A 22,139-nucleotide genomic window follows, 5' to 3' on the forward strand; every position below is an offset into this window, starting at 1 on the left:
AGACGAAATCAGAGAGGGAGATAAACCATAAGATAAACCATAAACTCTTAATCATAGGAAACAAACTGAAGGTTGCTAGAGGGGAGAGGGGGGAGGATGGGGTAACTGGGTGATGGACATTGGGAGGGCACGTGATGTAATGAGCACTGGGGTGCTATATAAGACTGATGAATCATTGAGCTCTACCTCTGAAACTAATACACTGTATGTTAATTGGATTTAAATTAATTTTTTTTTAAAGATTTTATTTATTTGAGAGAGAGAGAATGAGAGACAGAGAGCATGAGAGGGAGGAGGGTCAGAGGGAGAAGCAGACTCCCCGCCGAGCAGGGAGCCCGATGCGGGACTCGATCCCGGGACTCCAGGATCATGACCTGAGCCGAAGGCAGTTGCTTAACCAACTGAGCCACCCAGGCGCCCCCTGGATTTAAATTAATTTTAACAAATTAAAAAAAAATAAAAGTCACAAACAAGAAAACTATCTGCCAAATAAAATCAGTGGGTAAAAGGAGTACTATAAGACTTAGGGTAAGCAATTTCTCTAGCTCTTTGCTTCTTTATCTCTAAAATAAGGAAATAAAAAAATAATAAAATAAAATACAAAACTAAAATAAAGGAAATCAAATTAATTGATCTTTAACATTATTATCTTTACATATATATAAAGTTGGTATCTACATTCTACTAAAAATCAAGGGTGCCTGGGTGGCTTAGTCATTAAGCATCTGCCTTTGGCTCAGGTCATGATCTCAGGGTCCTGGGATTGAGCCCCGCATCAGGCTCCCTGCTCGGCGGGAAGCCTGCTTCTCCCTCTCCCACTCCCCCTGCTTGTGTTCCCTCTCTCGCTGTCTCTGTGTCAAAAAATAAATAAAATCTTAAAAAAATTAATCAAAAAAGATGAATAGATAACATCACAAGAAAAAATATTTGTAACTACATGAGGTGATAGATGTTAACTAAACTTACTGTGACAATCATTTTGCTATATATACATGTCAAATCATTATGTTGTACACTTTATACTAATACAATGTTATATATCAATTATATCTCAATAAAGCTGGGGGGGACTAAAAAAATAAAAGAGATGAGTAGGTAGTATACAGGTTTTTTTTATCTGGTCAGTGCATAGCTTTATTCCAGGATTCAGTCAGCTACCGTTGTTAGGGTCATGAAAGACAAGGAAGATCTAAGGAATTTTCATAGACTGGAGGAGTCTAAGGAGACATGACAACCAAATGCAATGAGGGATCCTGGATTGGATCTTACAACTGAAAAAGGACATTCATGGAAGAACTTGTGAAATCCAAATAAAGTCTGTGGTTTAGTTAATAGTATTATACCAATGTTAATTTCTTAATTTTTTGTAATTGCCCTGGTTTTACAAGCTGTTACATTAGAGCAACTTGGGCAAAGTGTATATGGGAACTCTGTACTGTTTTTACTAATTGTTCTAAGTCTAAAATTATTTCAAAATAAAAAGTTTAAAAAAAAGACAATAGCAAGAGAGGAAGAGCAAGCCACAGAGTGGAAAATGTTTGCCAAAGACTCATAACTAGAATATATAAAGAGCTCATACATATCAATAAGGGAAAGACTGACAATCCAATAGAAAAACAGGCAAAAGATTTGAAAAGTCACTCCACATAAAAGAATATCCAAATGGCCAATAAGCAGATAAAAACGTGCTTGACAGTACACAAAGTTTCCATTTTCTTCAGGTTGGAACCCTTGTGCCTTGCTGATGGGAATGTAAAATGGTGCAGCTTCTATAGAAAGCACAATACGGTTTTTGGTTCCACAAAAAAATAAACAGAAATTACAATATGATCCAGAAATTCCACTTCTGGGTATATACCCCAAAGAATTGAAATTGAAATTGAAAGTAGGTCCTTGAACAAGTATTTGCACACCTATGTTCATAGCAGCACTATTTATAATACGCAAAAGGTGGAAACAACTCAAATGTCCACCAATGGATGGAAAATGGATAAACAAAAATCTATACGTATGATGGAATATTATTATTTGGTCCTAAAAAGGGGTGAAATTCTGACACATGCTACAATATGGATGGACCTTAAAAACATCATACCAAGTGAAACAAGCCAAAACACAAAAGGACAAATATTGTATGATTCTGCTTGTATGAGATACCTAGAGTAGTCAAATTCAAAGATATAGAAAGGAGAAGAGTGGTTACTGGGGGAGGAGGAAGATAGGGAGTTACTGTTTAATGGGTATAGAGTTTCAGTTTGGGATAATGAAAAAGTTCTGGGGAATGGATGGTGGCTATGGTTGCACAACAGTGTGAATGTATTCAATGTCACTGAATTATACACTTTAAAATGGTTGGGGCACCTGGCTGGCTCAGTTGGTAGAGCATGCAGTTCTTGATCTCAGGGTTGTGAGTTCCAGCCCCACACTGGGCAGGGAGCCTATTTAAAAAAAAATTGTGGGCGCCTGGGTGGCTCAGTTGGTTAAGCGACTGCCTTCGGCTCGGGTCATGATCCTGGAGTCCCGGGATCGAGTCCCGCATCGGGCTCCCTGCTCGGCGGGGAGTCTGCTTCTCCCTCTGACCCTCCTCCCTCTCATGCTCTCTGTCTCTCATTCTCTCTGTCTCAAATAAATAAATAAAATTAAAAAAAAATTAAAAAAAATAAAATAAAATAAAAAATAAAAAAAAATTGTAAGATGGTTAAAATGGCAAATCTTATGTATATTTTACCACACATACAAAAGAAAATGTGATAGGCTGATATTCATGACAAACATAGATTCAAAATTCCTCAACAAAATATTAGCAAATCAAATTCAATAATATATTAAAATGATCATACATCATGATCAAATGGGATATATTCCAGAGATGCAAGGATGGTACAACATCCACAACTCAATCACTGTGACACAACATATTAAAAGGAAGGATAAAAACCATAATGATCATCTCAATAGATGCAGAAAAAGCATTTGACAAAATTAAACATCCATTCATAATAAAAGCTCTCAATAAAATGGATATAGAGGAATTGTACCTCAACATAATAAAAGCCATAAAAAACAAAACAAAACTGCTTGGTGGTGATGACAGTGGCAGCTATGAGATACAGATAAAAATCACAGTGTGACACCATTACCTAGAATGCCTAAACTGTAAACAGACCAACAGAAGTAAGCACTGGCAAGGATATGAAGCAACTAGAACACTGATACCCTGCTGGTAGGAGTAGAAATTAGTATAAGTACTTTGGAAAATTGCTTGACATGACCTACCTAGCTTGAACATATGCATACCCTATAACCCAGCAATTACATGCCGAGATAAATACCCAACCAGAAATAACTTCATATGGGCACCATACAACATATACAAGAATGTTCATAACCACATCATTTTTTTTATGGGTCTCAAACTAAAAACAATCTTCAACAGGAGAATGGATTCAAAGTATTATGAATATTCATGTGATGGGATACCTTCTGGTAATAAAAATAAATGAAATACTGCTAATTGTGACTGACTTGGATAACTCTTAGAAACGTATTGAGCAGAAAATGATGATATTTGATGATATTTATATAAGGTTCAAAAATAGGCAAAACTGAGCAGTGGTGATAGGAATCAGCGTAGGCATTACCTATTAGGAGGAGTGAGGGTAATGCCTGAGAGGGGACATAAGAGGAGATCTCAGGTGCTCGTCACATTCTCTTTCCTTATCTGGGTAGTGGTTACATAGATGTATTGACTTTTGAAATTTTATCGAACTGTAACTTTTTGATTTGTGTATTTTTTTGTAGGTTAATTACATTTCCATAAAAAATTTATTTAAAAATTGAAAGAATATAGTAAGAAGTCTGCATTCTACATTGATTTAGTGGCATTATGTTTCAGTATTTTACTCTACACCCTTCCCATCCTCTTGTACCCTACCCCTCTCCAGTCTGTGATAAATTCCTTCCTGCTCTTATTCTGGTTGTTTTCAGGTTTAAGATATTTTCAAGTTTTAGCTTGACCTCTCTTTTTTTAAATTTTTTTTTTATTAACATAAGGTATTATTTGTTTCGGGGTACAGGTCTGTGATTCATCAGTCTTACACAATTCACAGTGCTCACCATAGCACAGACCCTCGCCAATGTCCATCATGTAGCCACCCCATCCCTCCTACCCCCCTCCACTCCAGCAACCCTCAGTTTGTTTCCTGAGATTAAGAGTCTCTTATGGTTTGTCTCCCTCTCTGGTTTCATCTTGTTTCATTTTTCCCTCTCTTCCCTTATGATCCTCTGTCTTGTTTCTCAAATTCCTCATATCAGTGAGATCATATGATACTTGTCTTTCTCTGATTGACTTATTTCACTTAGCATAATACCCTCTAGTTCCATCCATGTCATTGCAAATGGCAAGATTTCGGTTTTTTGATGGCTGCATAATATTCCAGTGTGAGTGTGTGTGTGTGCGTGTGTGTGTGTGTGTGTGTGTATGTATCACATCTTCTTTATCCATTCATCTGTTGATGGACATCTAGGCTCTTTCCATAGTTTGGCTATTGTGGACATTGCTGCTATAAACATTGGGGTGCATGTACCCCTTCGGATCCCTACATTTGTATCTTTGGGGTAAATACCCAGTAGTGCAATTGCTGGGTCATAGGGTAGCTCTATTTTCAACTTTTTGAGGAACCTCCATATTGTTTTCCAGAGTGGCTGCACCAGCTTGCACTCCCACCAACAGTGTAGGAGGGTTCTCCTTTCTCCACATCCTCGCCAACATCTGTCGTTTCCTGACTTGTTAATGTTAGCCATTCTGACTGGTGTGAGGTCGCATCTCATTGAGGTTTTGATTTGGATTTCCCTGATGCCGAGTGATGTGGAGCACTTTTTCATGTGTCTGTTGGCCATTTGGATGTCTTCTTTGCAGAAATGTCTGTTCATGTCTTCTGCCCATTTCTTCATTGGATTATTTGTTCTTTGGGTGTTGAGTTTGTTAAGTTCTTAATAGATTTTGGATACTAGCCCTTTATCTGATATGTCATTTGCAAATATCTTCTCCCATTCTGTGGGTTGTCTTTTGGTTTTGTTGACTGTTTCCTTTGCTGTGCATAAGCTTTTTATCTTGATGAAGTCCCAATAGTTCATTTTTACCCTTGCTTCCCTTGCCTTTGGTGATGTTTCTAGGAAGAAGTTGTTGCAGCTGAGATCGAAGAGGTTGCTGCCTGTGTTCTCCTCAAGGATTTTGATGGATTCCTGTCTCACGTTGAGGTCTTTCATCCATTTTGAGTCTATTTTTGTGTGTGGTGTAAGAGAATGGTCCAGTTTCATTCTTCTGCATGTGGCTGTCCAATTTTCCCAACACCATTTGTTGAAGAGACTGTCTTTTTTCCACTGGACAGTCTTTCCTGCTTTATCAAAGATTAGTTGACCATAGAGTTGAGGGTCCACTTCTGGGCTCTTTATTCTGTTCCACTGATCTATGTGTCTGTTTTTGTGCTAGTAACATACTGTCTTGATGATTACAGCTTTGTAATAGAGCTTGAATCTGGAATTGTGATGCCACCAGTGTTGCTTTTCTTTTTCAACATTTCTTTGGCTGTTTAGGGTCTTTTCTGGTTCCATACAAATTTTAGGATTATTTGTTCCATTCTTTGGAAAAAGTTGATGGTATTTTGATAGGGATTGCATTAAATGTGTAGATTGCTCTAGGTAGCATAGACATTTTCACAATATTTGTTCTTCCAATCCATGAGCATGGAACATTTTTCCATTTCTTTGTGTCTTTCTCAGTTTCTTTCATGAGTATTCTATAGTTTTCTGAGTATAGATTCTTTGCCTCTTTGGTTAGATTTATTCCTAGGTATCTTATGGTTTGGGGTGCAATTGTAAGTGGGATCGATTCCTTAATTTCTCTTTCTTCTGTCTTGTTGTTGGTGTATAATGAGGCAGAAGAGAGAATTAGTGATATAGAAGACCAAATGATGGAGAATAAAGAAGCTGAGAAAAAGAGATAAACAACTACTGGATCACGAGGGGAGAATTTGAGAGATAAGTGATACCATAAGATGAAACAATATTAGAATAATTGGGATCCTAGAAGAAGAAAGAGAGGGGGGGCAGAAGGTATATTGGAGCAAATTATAGTGGAGAACTTCCCTAATTTGGGGAAGGAAACAGGCATCAAAATCCAGGAGGCACGGAGAACGCCCCCCCCAAAAATCAATAAAAATAGGTCAACACCCGACATTTTTTTTTTTTAAGATTTTATTTATTTATTTGACAGAGAGAGAGAGAGAGAGCGAGGGCAGGAACACAAGCAGGGGAACTGGGAGAGGGAGAAGCAGGCTTCCCACCGAGCAGGGAGCCCAATGCGGGGCTCGATCCCAGGACCCTGGGATCATGACCTGAGCTAAAGGTAGACGCTTAACAACTGAGCCACCCAGGTGCCCCAACACCCCGAAATCTAATAGTAAAACTTACAAGTCTCATAGACAAAGGGAAAATTCTGAAAGCAGCTCAGCTCAAGAGGTCTGTAACCTGCAATGGTAGAAACATTAGATTGGCAGCAGACCTATCCACAGAGACCTGGCGGGCCAGAAAGGACTGGCATGATATATTCAGAGCACTAAATGAGAAAAATATGCAGGCAAGAATACTATATCCAGATAGGCTGTCATTGAAAATAGAAGGAGAGATAAAAAGCTTCCAGGACAAGCAAAAACTAAAAGAATTTGCAAACACCAAACCAGTCCTACAAGAAATATTGAAAGGGGTCCTCTAAGCAAAGAGAGAGCCTAAAAGTAACATAGACCAGAAAGGAACAGAGACAATATATAATAACAGTCACCTTACAGGCAATATAATGGCACTAAATTCATATCTTTCAATAGTTACCCAGAATGTAAATGGGCTAAATGCCCCAATTCAAAGACACGGTATCAGATTGGATAAAAAAACAAGACTCATCAATATGCTGTCTTCAGGAGACTCATTTTAGACCCAAAGACACCTCCAGATTTAAAGTGAGGGGTGGAAAACCATTTACCATGCTAATGGACATCAAAAGAAAGCTGGGGTGGCAATCCTTATATCAAACAAATTAGATTTTAAACCAAAGACTATAATAAGAGATGAGGAAGGACACTATATCATACTTAAAGGGTCTATCCAACAAGAAGATCTAACAATTTTAAATATCTATGCCCCTAACATGGGAGCAGCCAATTATATAAGCCAATTAATAACAAAATCAAAGAAACACATAAACAATAATACAATAATAGTAGGGGACTTTAACACCCCCCTCACTGAAAGGGACAGATCATCTAAGCAAAAGATCAATAAGGAAATAAAGGCTTTAAATGACACACTGGGGGGTGCCTGGGTGGCTCAGTCGTTAAGCGTCTGCCTTCGGCTCAGGTCATGATCCCAGGGTCCTGGGATCGAGCCCCACATCGGGCTCCCTGCTTGGCAGGAAGTCTGCTTCTCCCTCACCCACTCTCCCTGCTTGTGTTCCCTCTCTCACTGTGTCTCTCTCTGTCAAATAAATAAATAAAATCTTTAAAAAAAAAAAAAATGACACACTGGACCCGATGGACTTCACAGATATATTCAGAACATTCCATTGCAAAGCAACAGAATACACATTCTTCTCTAGTGCACATGGAACATTCTCCAGAATAGATCACATCCTGGGTCACAAATCAGGTCTCAACCAGTACCAAAAGATTGGGATCATTCCCTACATATTTTTGGACCACAATGCTTTGAAACTAAACTCAATCACAAGAGGAAAGTGGGAAATAACTCAAATACATGGAGGCTAAAGAGCATCCTACTAAAGAATGAATGGGTCAACCAGGAAATTAAAGAAGAATTAAAAAATTTCATGGAAACAATGAAAATGAAAACACAACTTGTCAAAATCTTTGGGATGCAGCAAAGGCGGTCCTAAGAGGAAAGTATATAGCAATACAAGCCTTTCTCAAGAAACAAGAAAGGTCTCAAATACACAAGCTAACCCTACACCTAAAGGAGCTGGAGAAAGAACAGCAAATAAAGCCTAAACCTAGCAGGAGAAGAGAAGTAATAAAGATCAGAGCAGAAATCAATGAAATAGAAACCAAAAAACAGTAGAACAGATCAACAAAACTAGGAGCTTGTTCTTTGAAAGAATTAATAAGACTGATAAACCCCTGGCCAGACTTATAAAAAGAAAAGAGAAAGGACCCAAATAAATAAAATCATGAATGAAAGAGGAGAGATCACAACCAACACCAAAAAAATACAAACAATTATAAGAACATATTATGAGCAACTATATGCCAGCAAATTAGACAATCTGGAAGAAATGGATGCTTTCTAAGAGATGTATAAACTACCAAAACTGAACCAGGAAGAAATAGAAAACCTGAACAGACCCATAATCAGTAAGGAAATTGAAGCAGTAATTAAAAATCTCCCAACAAACGAGAGCCTAGGGCCAGATGACTTCCCAGGGGAATTCTACCAAACATTTAAAGAAGAATTAAGGGCGCCTGGGTGGCTCATTTGTTAAGCATCTACCTTCGGCTCAGGTCATGATCCCAGAGTCCTGGGATCGAGCCCTGCATTGGGCTCCCTGCTCAGCAGGAGGCCTGCCTCTCCTTCTCCCACTCCCCCTGCTTGTGTTCCCTCTCTTGCTGTGTCTCTCTGTCAAATAAATAAATAAAATCTTTAAAAAATAAAAAAATAAAATAAAGAAGAATTAATACCTATTTTGAAACTGTTCAAAAAAATAGAAATGGAAGGAAAACTTCCAAAGTCATTTTATGAGGCCAGCATTACCTTGATCCCAAAACCAAAGACCCCATCAAAAAGGAGAATTACAGACCAATATCCCTGATGAACATGGATGCAAAAATTCTCACCAAAATACTAGCCAATAGGATCCAACAGTACATTAAAAGGACCAAGTGAGATTTATTCCTGGGCTGCAAGGTTGATTCAACATCCGCAAATCAATCTATGTGATACAATACGTTAATAAACGAAAGAACAAGAACCATATGATATTCTCAATAGATGCAGAAAAAACATTTGACAAAGTACAGCATCCTTTCTTGATTAAAACTCTTCACAGTGTAGGGATAGAGGGTACATACCTCAATATCATAAAAGCCATCTATGAAAAACCCACAGCGAATATCATTCTTAATGGGGAAAAACTGAGAGCTTTTCCCCTAAGGTCAGGAACACGGCAGGGATGTCCACTGTCACCACTGCTATTCAACATAGTACTAGAAGTCCTAGCCTCAGCAATCAGACAACAAAAATAACTAAAAGCCATCCAAATTGGCAAAGAAGTCAAACTCTCACTCTTTGCAGATGATATGATACTTTATGTGGAAAACTCAAGAGACTCCACCCCAAAACTGCTAGAACTCATACAGGAATTCAGTAAAGTGGGAGGATATAAAATGAATGCACGGAAATCAGTTGCATTTCTATATACCAACAACTTGACCTCTCTTTGAGGACAGTTTACCTAGAACTGCTAACTGCAGCAGACTGAACTTTGACCTGAGTGGAGCTCTATTTGCTGTGTCAGGGAAATTGAGGATTTACATTCCACACTCCACTCCCAGAATCTAGAGGACTTAACAGGGAGTGGAAAAGGTGGGGTGGTGCCTGCTTTAGCGTACTGTAGTCTCTGTATTGCTTAATTATTTATCTGAGAAACGGTGATTGGATTAGTCAGTGGCAGGGAGGTACAGAATTTTGTTATAGTGATGTTTCTATTTATGGTTTTGTCAGTTCTTAGTCATACCTGAGTCCCTTTTCTTTTCACCTTTTTTTTTTTTTTTTTAGTTTTTTTTAAGATTTATTTATTTGACAGAGACACAGCGAGAGAGGGAACCACAAGTAAGGGGAGTGGGAGAGGGAGAAGCAGGCTTCCCGCTGAGCAGGGAGCCCGATGCAGGGCTCGATCCCAGGACCCTGGGATCATGACCTGAGCCAAAGGCAGACGCTTAACGACTGAGCCACCCAAGCGCCCCTCTTTCTTTTCACCCTTTAGGTGCCTATCCTGTATTTTATTCAGTTGAAGCTTTACTCTGATCTAGCTATTCTTTAAGTCATTTTCTCATTCAGCACATATTCATTGGTTGTTTACTATATGCTAGGCACTTGGAATACAGGAATAAGACATAATCTCTGCCCTCAAATTGCTTGCAGTTCTAGTTGGAAACATACAAATGATCAGTCTGGGGGATTACTCAGTAATTGACAGAATCAATTCTTAACCTAGACCAGGAGCTGGAAATGTGTACTGAAAAAAGTTACAGCTAAGCTAAATTTTGAAAGGGGTGTGTGTTCTTAGTGGGGGTTTGGGGGAATTTTGAGAGCTGAGGCTTGGGAGGTATGCACAAGCTAAATCAGCAGGGTCTTGTGTGTCATGCTAAGGAGTTTGGATTTTATTTTGAAGACAGTGGGGAGCTATGGAGGCATTATGAATAAGGAATTGATGTGATCAGATTTTTAAATGATTGGACTGATGATAATCACATATAAATAAGTTAATTTAACAAATAAGTTAATTTACAATATAGGCATGGAATTATCTAGGCCCTTGTCAAAGTGTAGTCCCAGCATTATTTGCATCATGTGAGAGCTGTTAAAAATGTAGAATCTTGGGCGCCTGGGTGGCTCAGTTGGTTAAGCGACTGCCTTCGGCTCAGGTCATGATCCTGGAGTCCCGGGATCGAGTCCCGCATCGGGCTCCCTGCTCGGCGGGGGGTCTGCTTCTCCCTCTGACCCTCCTCCCTCTCATGCTCTCTGTCTCTCATTCTCTCTCTCTCAAATAAGTAAATAAAATCTTTTAAAAAAAAAATGTAGAATCTTGGGGGGCACCTGGGTGGCTCACTTGGTTAAGCAGCCGACTCTTGGTTTTGGCTCAGGTCATGATCTCGGGTTGCTGGGATCAAGCCCACGCCGGCCTCTGCACTTAGCAGGGAGTCTGCTTCAGGATTCTCTCTCCCTCTGCCCCTCCCTCCTCTCTCTCTCTCTCTCTCTCAAATAAATAAATCTTTAAAAAATATGTAGAATCTTGGGACCTAAATCGGTATTTTAATAAATTTCCAAGTAATGTATAGGCACATTCAAGCTTATGAAGCACTGATGTAGATGGATGTGATGATGGTCAGGCTTTAGACAGCTGGTATGAAGAAAGGACAGAGTGCAAGAGATATTATGGAGTACGTATTCTTCTTTCTATTGGAATACTCTTCTCGATACTCCTCCATGCCAAATACACACCAGGTATCCCCTACTCATCCTTTACCTTTCAGCTTAAACGGAGCTTCTCTTCCAATATGCATGATTGGCACCCTTACCATATACTCGCATAGCACTCTATACTTACCTTGTCATTTTTCATATTTTTATTGTAATTACTTATTTAATTGCCTGACGGTAAGTACCATGAGAGCAGGGACTGTCTTTCTATGCTGGCTGACACATAATAGGCCCCCAATAAATATCTGTGGTTTGATTGAATGAATTCATCATGTAGAAGATGGATTTGGGTGTGTTCGGGAATAAACAGGTTATATTTGTAGTGATAGTGAATTTTAAAGTTCCAGGCACTGTTCTAAGTGATATAATATTATAATATATTATACTATTATATATAATATAATAGTATAATATATTATTATATATAATAGTATAAATATGTATATACATTTATATGTATATGATTTATTTGATCCTCTCAGCAGTCCTATAAGGTAGATACTTTTAATATCCTCATTTTATAGATGAGAAAATTGAGGCATGGGGAGGATAAGTAATTTGCCTAAGGTTACATAGTTAGTGTGAGTCAAGTAAACCAGACAGTCTGGTACCACTCTGCTATGTCTGGTTTTGGACAAAATAACTTCCTGGCACTTTTTATATATTTCTATGTATTATTTAATTTTGATAACATCAATATGAGGAAGGCATCATTATCCTGTTTTACAGATGAGGAAGCAAAGACTCAAAAAGTTATATAGCTTATATAGTTATATCTTTATGTAAAGATACACAAAGGTAGTACGTAGACAGAGCTAGCCTTTAAACCCAAGCCTATCTAGCTCCAAAGCCTGCAGTTTTACCAGTATGTCTCCATGTGGAGTCTAAAATACCTGTGGGATGAGTCTTAAGGTACTGAGAGGATACCTAACATTTAGGTTGTGGGTAGGGGGAGAATTCAACAATCCCATTTGCTCTGGTAGCATTAGCACTTCCAGTTTGCAGGGGCAGAGGAGTTCTGAGGCCTACCAATTCCAGCCAGCCTCATAACTGACCAGATAGAACTTTGAACTCAGGAGATTAAGAATCTTAGCCTCGGGGCGCCTGGGTGGCTCAGTTGGTTAAGCGACTGCCTTCGGCTCGGGTCATGATCCTGGAGTGCCGGGATCGAGTCCCATATGGGGCTCCCTGCTCAGCGGGGAGTCTGCTTCTTCCTCTGACCCTCCTCCCTCTCATGCTCTCTGTCTCTCATTCTCTCTCTCTCTCAGATAAATAAATAAAATCTTTAAAAAAAAAAAAAAAGAATCTTAGCCTCTACAATAAGCTGTAACTTAGGTGACTAAGGAGTAGTTAACACTTTTTCTTACAGCCTCAGAGAAACCAGATAGCTTAGAAATACTGAATGTCAGAACTGGAAGGAACCAGTTCTAACCTCTCACAGTCCACTATTGCCCCCCTCCCCCTTGTTTTATAATGAGGAAACTGAAGAAGAGAGTAATTAGGTGACTTGCCAACATCTAATAAAACCATGAGAGACAAGCCAGGAATAGAGGACAGGGTCACATTCATGTATTCTTTGCCCTATGACTTTCTAGGTTCCAGATTTATCACCTCTTATTTAAAACTGTTCTGCCATTGTAGTTACTTCTTCACCGCTGCGTGCTTCTTTTTGACTCTGTCCCCCTGGAAATACTGACTTGTTTTTTCTCCTCTAGCCAAGCACCTGGCTTACCTTCTTTAACAACACTGCTATCAGATCACCACTGGCAGGAGCACAACTAGCACGTACAACTTCAAGTTGTTCTTCTTGGAGTGCAAATGAGATTCTTTTGAACTATTCACACACATGGTCAGTTTTGTAAAACTTGAAGGGCCACGGGCGCAAATGTAGTTTGTGTAACTTCTTTTTTTCTGAAGTTGCAAAGTTCTCACCTAAATGTTAAGAGTGCTTATTATAGATAACCATGTGCAGTGGTCTCACTCCTGCCCCTTCTATATGATAAAATGAAATTAGATCGTAAACAACTTTATAACTAGTACTTACCCCCAGGCCTCATACCAGATGCACCCCCACTCCGTTACTAGGCCTTCGGTTCCCAAAGGTGGTAACAACTCCTCTTGTGCTTTGTTTCACAGTCATTGCAGAAGGATGTAGTGAGGCTGCAGTTTACAAAGGAAGTCTGCTTTCTACTTTAGTTAAACCCTATGCTAAGAAAAACAAACAGGGGTGCCTCAGTGGCCCAATCGGTTGAGCTTCGGATTCTTGGTTTCAGCTCAGGTCCTGATCTCAGGCTCGTGAGATGAGCCCAGCATTGCCTCCGTGCTCAGCTCCGAGTCCACTTGAGACTTTCTCTTCCCACCCCTCCCTCCCCCACCCCTCTTATGCTCTGGCTCTAAAATAAATAAATAAAATTTTAAAAACAAACAAAAAGTTATAACTAAAATGACAGTTTAGCCTGCAAAAGTGATATATTTTGTGCTTATTCTTTTATTCTCACCCCTGTCTTCTTTAAAAGTCATTTTCTTCCATGTTTTAACATTACCATGAGGGCAGTCATCTTCCATTTATTTAATAACTGATTATGTAGGAAACATCTACAGGAGCACCGATAATCTAGTAGTTTGCTGATCACTGAAATATTTTCAGGGTTGGACTCCACTCTTTTGGCCTTGATTTGTTCGTAAAAACTTTATTATGATGCAGATCATAATGGATTACAAATGATGCAGATCAAGCAATGGAAAGTGGATTATATATTCCTGCAGAGATAATATAATTAAGGATTAAAACCCTATTAAGGACTCACCACAAACAAGTCCTAGCTGTGGGCAGTAGTGTAACTAAGCCTCTGTATATATAAAATAATGTTCCAAATTCAGTAAAATGGACATAAACGTATTGAACACATTGATTATGCAAGTTACTCCAAGAGTACTATAAGGTGTACATACAGCATACAAAATTTGTTAATTCTTTGAGCCCTTACTGTGTGCCAGACACTGTGGGCAAATCAAACTGACTAAGCCCTTGAAAAGCCTGGAATTTAATGAGAGACAACACACGTACACAGTAGTTTTAATATGAGAAAGGGTGAAAATAGTGATGTGACCAAAGACCAATACTAGAGGAAAGGGAGATTGCTTTTTCAAGTCAGATTCCATGGCAGTACTATCATTTGAGCAGAACCTTGAGGAATTTGCATAAATGAAGATGATGGAAGTGAAGGCAGAATGAATGCGTTTCAATCTGGGAAAATGGCATGAGCGAAGGCATGAGGTGGGAAAGGACACAGCATAATAATGACATAAGTAAGAGCTACCATTTAGTAAGCCCTTGGTGTATACACACTTTTTAAATCCTTGCATCAATCCTGTGAGGTGGCTATTATTATTATTACTGCACTGTATGGATTGGAAAACTGGAGGGAGAGGGAGGTTATTAAAGGGCAGAGTCAGTGTTCTCACCAGGTCTGTTTAATTCCCAAACCAGGAGTCTTAGTTGCTGTGCTTTGTGGTCTTCACATTCAGAAAATAGTGGGCAATACAGCTTTCCTAGGGATGGAGTATGTACGGGGATATGGAGTGGGAGACTATCTTGGAAAGGATTTATAGAGGGTTTTTAGGAGGCAGTGAAAATGGATAGGGAAGGACAGATGACAGGCTTGGAAGAGGGTTCAAAAACAACTGGCAACGTATTGTTCTGGGGACTGGGGAAAGGGGGGGAATCAAAGATGACTGAGGTTTGTATTTGGTTGACTGAGGGAATAGAGGTAGAAAAGTGAGAAGAAACTTATTTTGAGGGCTTGGGGTGGGGAGGAAGGATGGAGCAATCATTTTGATTTGGGATATGTTGCATTTAAAACAGATGGAAGATACCATTGGAGATTTAGGCAGCAAATGTAACTTCTCATTCTATTAAGAAGTTTGGATTATAAGGAAGACCAGGGGGTGCCTGGGTGGCTCAGTCGGTTAAGTGTCTGCCTTCAGCTCAGGTCATGATCTCAGGGTCCTGGGATCTAGTTTCACTTGTTCCCTCTACCTCTCTCTCTCTCTCTCAAAGAAAGTAAATAAAATCTTTAAAAAAAAAAAGGAAGACCAGAGGACAATAACTGGAGGTGGCTGACACCTAAGGCTTTATCAGAATTGACACCCTGACCTCAGAGGGCATATTCCTCCTGCATTTCATCGGCCTTCTATATCTTGGCATCACTCATTGTTTCACTCCATAGCCCCTCTGTGACCACAGCTTCCTTTACTTCCACCTCTGCTGTTCGCTCTTCTTCTTCTTTTTTTTAGAGGGAGAAGCAGCAGGAGAGGGAGAGAGAAAATCTTAAGCTGGCTCCACGCCCATAGTAGGGCTCAGACTCCCAACCCTGAGATCATGACCTGAGCCTCCCAGCCACCCCTGCTGTTCTCTCTTCTTACTACATCTGATCTCTACCTCCCCTGTGATCTCTCATCCTTTGACCCTTCTGCATTCACTGGGTCCAACAGGCCCCTTCTGTTTTCTTTCTCTTTTTTTTTTTTTTAAGATTTTATTTATTATCTGACAGAGAGAGTGATAGTGAGAGCAGGAACACAAGCAAAGGGAGTGGGAGAGGCAGAAGCAGGCTTCCCGCTGAGCAGGGAGCCCGATGCGGGGCTCGATCCCAGGACCCTGGGATCATGACCTGAGCCGAAGGCAGACGCTTAACGACTGAGCCACCCAGGCGCCCCGCCCCTTCTGTTTTCAACTGCCTTTCTTTCTAGTCTAGACATCCAGGTCAGGTATTTGAACCCTGCCTTCTCTCGCATCTTACAATACCTCTTCCCCTAGACATTACCTACCTCTCCATTCCACATCCAAAGGATCATTCTCTTAACCAGTGAAGGCCCTAAGGGGCAATGAACCAATAATCCTGATTTTAATATTATAATCATCAGCTCTAGAAAAATTATCCTCTGCGATGGGACTTAACACTGAAAGAATCTCTGGTCCTTGAAAGGGACCAAAGCAGGCATATCCCATTGGGCTTACTTTGTGCCTGAAATCTATGGTACTCTTACTGGATAATACACTCTAGGAATGGGCAGAGCAGGTGAAATAGGTCAGGCCACCTTTAGTTTTGTCTTATTTCCCAATTTCTGAAGTATGCAGAGAGGAGGGAGCTGGCATAGGAACCTAAAGAGGGAACAGCTTTTGAGGTCCCTTAAGGTGATAGTGTATAGGGCTACTGTGTTGGCATCTCGTCTCTTCCCAAAACTAGACTGGTGAGTAAAAACCCGCTCTGGATAGGGACTTGGAGGCAGCACTAGTCTTGATTGGAAACCTTGGCTTCCTCTAAACCTACACTGTGATAGCTCCTGACTAGCCTCAGGGATGCAGCTCGTTTACAATTGGCACCTATGTTTCTGCCCCTGAAGGCTCTTGGACCTTCATGTATATAGCACAGGGAGCCAGCAGAGGGAGTTGTGGTCCCAGAACTTTCTTTAGAGCTTCTAATTTCTGATTTTGCAAGAGATCTTCCCTGGCACCATCAGAATCAAATCTCCCTTGCAATAAGAATTTAACTTGAGATATGCCTGCGTTTGGTGCCAGACCCCTAGTGTGAGCAGATGGGGAAGTTCTGCATAGCTGTTTAAACTTGAAAGCCATAAGGAACTCTTGATTTCAAGGAAACGCCTGTTTACTGTGCAGATCCAAATCAAGCAACTCTTGAGAAATGGGAGTGCCTTCTTGACCTCGATCCTTATTGATCTTGGTATCAGTACCTCCAGTGACGTGTCCTGAGGGGCGGGAGAAAATTAACAACTGCCTTACACACCGGGAAAGAGAGGAAGCCTGACTGTTGTGGCAGAAAGTCCCCACTGGGGAGGCAGGGGTTGCGTGTTTGGGTAGCATTAAGCAGTGAGTGTCCTGTGGGAAGTTCAGTGCCTGGGTACAGAACCTTGCATCAGCTCCGATTTTGAATCAAAAGCAGAAGGTTTGAAGCGGGCCAGTAAGGGACTTGTCAGGCAGTTGACTAATGACCTTAATTTGAATAGAAAGCCTCTGTGAAAGGGGATGCAGCTTCTGCTAGATATTGTAAATTTCTGAATCACTAGGTTTGGTTCTGCTTTTGGGCACTGAAAAAACCCTGGCATTTCCAAACCAGCTTTCCCTTTTGCTTCAGGATATATATTACCCAAGCCTGCACTATGGAGAAGTGGGACGGTAATGAAGGCACCTCAGCTTTTCACGTGCCTGAGTGGATGGTGAGTGCTTTGGTCACTTTGCTTTTCCTTCTGTTTCTTGGTAATGAGGCAACCATTTCCGACAGGTGACAGGGATCACCTGGGACAAGTCCCTACCAAGATCTGTGGTTGGGAGAACAGTTATTCCTCTAATTTCTGATGAGTTCCTGTGCCCTGGATCACCCCTGTTTCTTAATTGCAAGTGAAGCTGAGGAAGGTCTGAGAGCTGCCTGGCCAGAGTCGGCGTATTGCCTGGTTGTCTGTGCTGGGCTGGAGTTCCCTACTGCTGCTGGTCTACCTCATGGATTGTATTCTGTAATTGCTTCGCACTCTCTTTGCAAGCTGATGCTTAGTTTATTTCTCATGGGGGTAAAGAAAAAGAATAGTGGTGGGGGAGGGAAACTGAACTTATGGAAATGGTGGTCTCTCAAGTCTCTGAAAAGATGTAAGATATTTCTTGCCTACCTGCCCATTTTTTCCCTCCAGTCAAAACATTTCCCCAAATATGCTTTATATGTATTATTTCTAAGGGGCAGGAAGTATAGCTCTCTTGGTACTGTTCTTCAAAATGTCATATTTGCCTGATAGATATTTTTAATATAATTTAAATATAAGGACTTGTTTGTTGATAAGAACTAGTACTTGAAACCTAGTATTTTAGATCCAGTTTCAACTTCTGATTTAAAAACAGCAACTATCCTCATATTCCTGTCTGGTCTCTTCTAGGTTTAGCCTGTTTTTTTTTTTTTTAATTTTATTTATTTATTTGAGAGAGAGAGAATGAGAGAGAGCACACGAGAAGGGGGAGGGTCAGAGGGAGAAGCAGACTCCCTGCCGAGCAGGGAGCCCGATGCGGAACGCGATCCTGGGACTCCAGGATCATGACCTGAGCCGAAGGCAGTCGCTTAACCAACTGAGCCACCCAGGCGCCCGGTTTAGCCTGATTTCTTACAGTCTATACCAGCCTTATGTTTTTATATATATGTATATATGTATGTTTCCCTATGGAAAACTGGTTAGACTATTATATACAGCATATTCCAAGTTCTTTTCAGTGTTTATGGAATTATGGACTTAAATAATCATCTATACCAAGACTGAGTATATAGTAGGCCTGACAAAGGCCCAACTGAAGAGCCCACATTTCAACTCTCACTGTCACAACTATTGTTTATTATTTCTGTTGGGGTTATTGCTGTTGTTCTTGTTTCAGAACCTTGTGCTCAGTTTTAAAATGTTTGATGTAAAGAAATCCTATCCATTCATAGGCTTATTTCAAATAATGTAGTGTTTTAAAATTGTTAGAAAGGATTCACATAATAATTCTCGTTGGATTTTAAGTTTGTTTTTGAATCTCCAGCCACTCACTAATACATAAGAATGGGGAGCAAGAATTTTGGTTTTCTTAGGGGAGGGACTACATTAAGATAGTAAACTTTGGTATTTCTTTTTTTTTTTTTTTCTAAACTTTGGTACATTGATAAAGGAATATTACAGAAGAATTCCACAGAACATTAGTGAGTCAACTCTGAATCCATAAAAGTTTTATGGTAACTCTACTCTCGTTATAGTCCTCACTGTTTTATCTGCTCAGCATGTGCTCTCCAGAGGAGCTCCTACTGAACCTTTACTACTTCTTTTTATTTATGGGAACAAGAAAACTGTCCTACAGGAGTTAGTGACTTGCTTAAGGGATATGCTCTAGGACTTCCCAACTTTTAGAAAACATTCTTTAGTAAAGCACAACTCTGCTTTGTTTTGAATATGGCATTCTCACTTAGAGATTTCTTTGCCCTTCTCTCTCAAAAACCAGGAAAATACTTTTGATCAGCAGAAATTTTTTAACAACAGCAAGAAAGAGTAGGGTGGAGCTTGTCTTCATTAACTCAGTTTCTTCATCTATCTTTTCCTTGCCAAAGATTAACCTCTTGAGGCTTTCTTTCAGATACCACATAAGTCATTAATTTCTGACCTGGCCTAGAAGTGCTTCATTAGGCTTCTACTGATATCCACTTACCCAGCAAAGTGAGCCATCAAGGACCCTCTAGTGTATATTGCCTGTAGACTTTACCTATGAAATATTGGAGTGCCTTTTAAACCCCAAGAGAAAACCCTGGAGCCATCTCCTATGTTGGGGGTCAAAATTTCAATTTAAGAAGGTTTTAACCAAATGTCTGACTCATGTTCCAGTTTATACATTAATGTAATTAAATTTCCACTGAGACCATCCTTGCCTCCAAAGGAAACATTACAAGGCTCTCAAACCTTCTTTCAAGAGGAAAATTTAGCAGAGGAGGTGCATTATAACATGTCTTTCTTGGTTAATGATCAACAGCAATAAGGGACTTGCATACTCCTTAGAGAACAGAACTCAAACCACACATAGCAGCTGACAGTACTCACATCTCTGATTCCCAGCAGGGAAATAAGCCAGGACAAAGTTTGAAGACTCCCCATCTTGAGAATTGATAAGGTAGACCTTCAAGTTAACATTCCATCAGTCACTGGAAAACTTCTGGAGCCTCTGCTCCTTAGCTGTTTTCATGTGAAGGATTTTTTAGCCTTGTTCAGGAATTTTATAGCTAAAAGATTGGGGAACATATCCTTTTATGCTCACATGTGCTCAGACTCTCCTTATTAATGTTTTTACTTCCCTTGAGAAATCTTTAGTCTCTACTGGTAGGTGAAATACCTCCTCTTATGTGCATGGAGATCAGCAATAACCTCTTTTTAAAGTTTTTACATTTTGATGTTTCCTCCTCCCATCCAAGCTGTCTGTAGTACTTGGTACTTTTCCATCGGAACTCTGATTGACTTTCCTGAGTACTTAGCCAGCTGGTTACCCAATTTTCTTTTGGCTAGAAATAATCTCTTTTATAGGTGAAGAATCTGTTCAGGCAACTCATTTAGCTTGGAAGAGAGATGTGTCTAAGAATGCTTGAACCATGCCTACTTGGAAGTAAAAGAAAAATCTTTAAGGTCTCTGGTAAATGGTGGTAGAGGTAGCTTGACTATAACTCTGGGTCTGGATTGACATGTAAAAGGAGAGACCCATTTGAGAAACTGATGAAAACTATGGGCCCTCTACCCAGGAAAATATACACATACACAGAATTTTGCATTCTATGTTGGGGGTGGATCTGGACATCCATGAACTCTAGGTGAAGAACTTTTGACCTAAAAGAATAGAAATGTTAGTATTTTATTCTTATGTATCATTATGTAGTTGCCAAAACCCTCTTATGTACATCATTTTTAAAATTTTCTCAGTGCACATTTGAGATAGGCAAAGGAGCTATTATCGTTCCCATTTTACAAATGAGGATTACCAGTGTTAAGTGCTGAAATGTTAAAAAATGGAGAGAGAGAGAGAGAGAAAACCACTGGTGATCATCCTTTGTAGTACAACTTTATGTGCTTGAAAAGGAATTGTTTTCTCTTGGCCTGATCCTCTTTAGGGTAAATAGATCTTCTGTCCTCCCCAAGAGTCCTGTTTTTCTTAATGTATTAACCATCTGTTCTTAACAGCCTTCAATTGTGAAAATCAGATTTAGACCCAGTTCTCTTTATATCCTGTGTTGGATATAAAGAAATGATCACCTCATTCTATTCTCTGACCTTTCAAATAACCTTTTCTGCCTATAAATATGCCTCTGTGGTTGTAGTCACAGATAGGATAAAATGGTTGGCTCAGGAGAGAGTCAAGAGCCTTAGGGCTGCTTTATTCATGCTTGGAGTAAGTGTTAGAGCAGTGTTTCTCTGAAGCGGAGTCCCCAGACCAGCAGCATTAAATCACCTGGGAGCTTGTTGAAAACGCAAAATCTTCAGCCCCACCCAGATTTACTAAATCAGAAACTCTGGGGATGGGGCTTAACAGTGCCTTTTAATAAGCCCTGTGGATGCTTTTGGTGTGCACCTAAAGTTTGAGAACTACTTTGTTAGATAAACTTGTTAAGTAGTAAGGCTTTTCCTGTCAGTAATAGTGTCCTTAAATGTCTTCTAGTTGGATTTGGTATAGATCTGCAGCTCCGTCAGGCTCAGGTCTAGTCAGTTAAGCCTTGGACCAACAAGTTCCCTTTCACCTGAGTGAAGAAAATCCAGAACCAGCTGAGAGTGTACTAGGAAGAGCAGAAGTTTAGTGATTCACTCTGCAAGCAGAAAAAGACTGATCTGTCTTATTTTGTGAAATTATGAGTAAGAGATCAGGATTGTCATGGGTGATAGTGAATCATATTTGAGTTCAGTTAATTTCTGTTTTAATTTTTGGTAGTGACATTGGGCAAAGTTGCCAGTTGAAGAGCTGTTAGAGGGGCACCTGGGTGGCTCAGATGGTTAAGTGTCTGCCTTCAGCTCAGGTCATGATCCCAGGGTCCTGGGATTGAGCCCAGCGTGGGGCTCCTTGCTCAGGGGAGAGCCTGCTTCTCCCTCTCCCTCTGCCTGCTGTTCCCCCTGCTTGTGCACTCTCTCTCTCTCTTTGTCAAATAAATAAATAAATAAATAAATAAGAGCTGTAAGATTTCAAATTCTATGAGTAGCCATTTCAGAATTGTTTGATCAGAGCCTCAAGATCATTTGGGCTGATATCATTTCTGAGATCCAATCTGATAAAAAAGTAAATTTAAAGCATAATTTTATTTTATTATTTTTTAAAGTGTAATTTT

At 40.0% G+C, this 22,139-nt stretch overlaps 1 protein-coding gene across 3 annotated transcripts in view; it reads left to right on the forward strand.

Annotated features, from left to right (window-relative positions):
- The window catches only part of AHCYL2 (adenosylhomocysteinase like 2), a 164,669-nt gene that overhangs the window by 93,542 nt on the left and 48,988 nt on the right, over positions 1-22,139 (forward strand). The window contains exon 1 of one of the 3 annotated variants that reach the window (XM_021699280.1): positions 17,443-17,499. The exons of the other annotated variants lie outside the window; for them this stretch is intronic. Coding sequence (XP_021554955.1) covers positions 17,443-17,499 — 57 coding nt within the window. Of the gene's footprint in view, positions 1-17,442; positions 17,500-22,139 lie in introns of those variants that run through there. 3 annotated transcript variants of the gene reach the window in all.

This window comes from Neomonachus schauinslandi, chromosome 12, assembly GCF_002201575.2.
Source record: "Neomonachus schauinslandi chromosome 12, ASM220157v2, whole genome shotgun sequence".
Classification (NCBI taxonomy): Eukaryota; Metazoa; Chordata; class Mammalia; order Carnivora; family Phocidae; genus Neomonachus; species Neomonachus schauinslandi.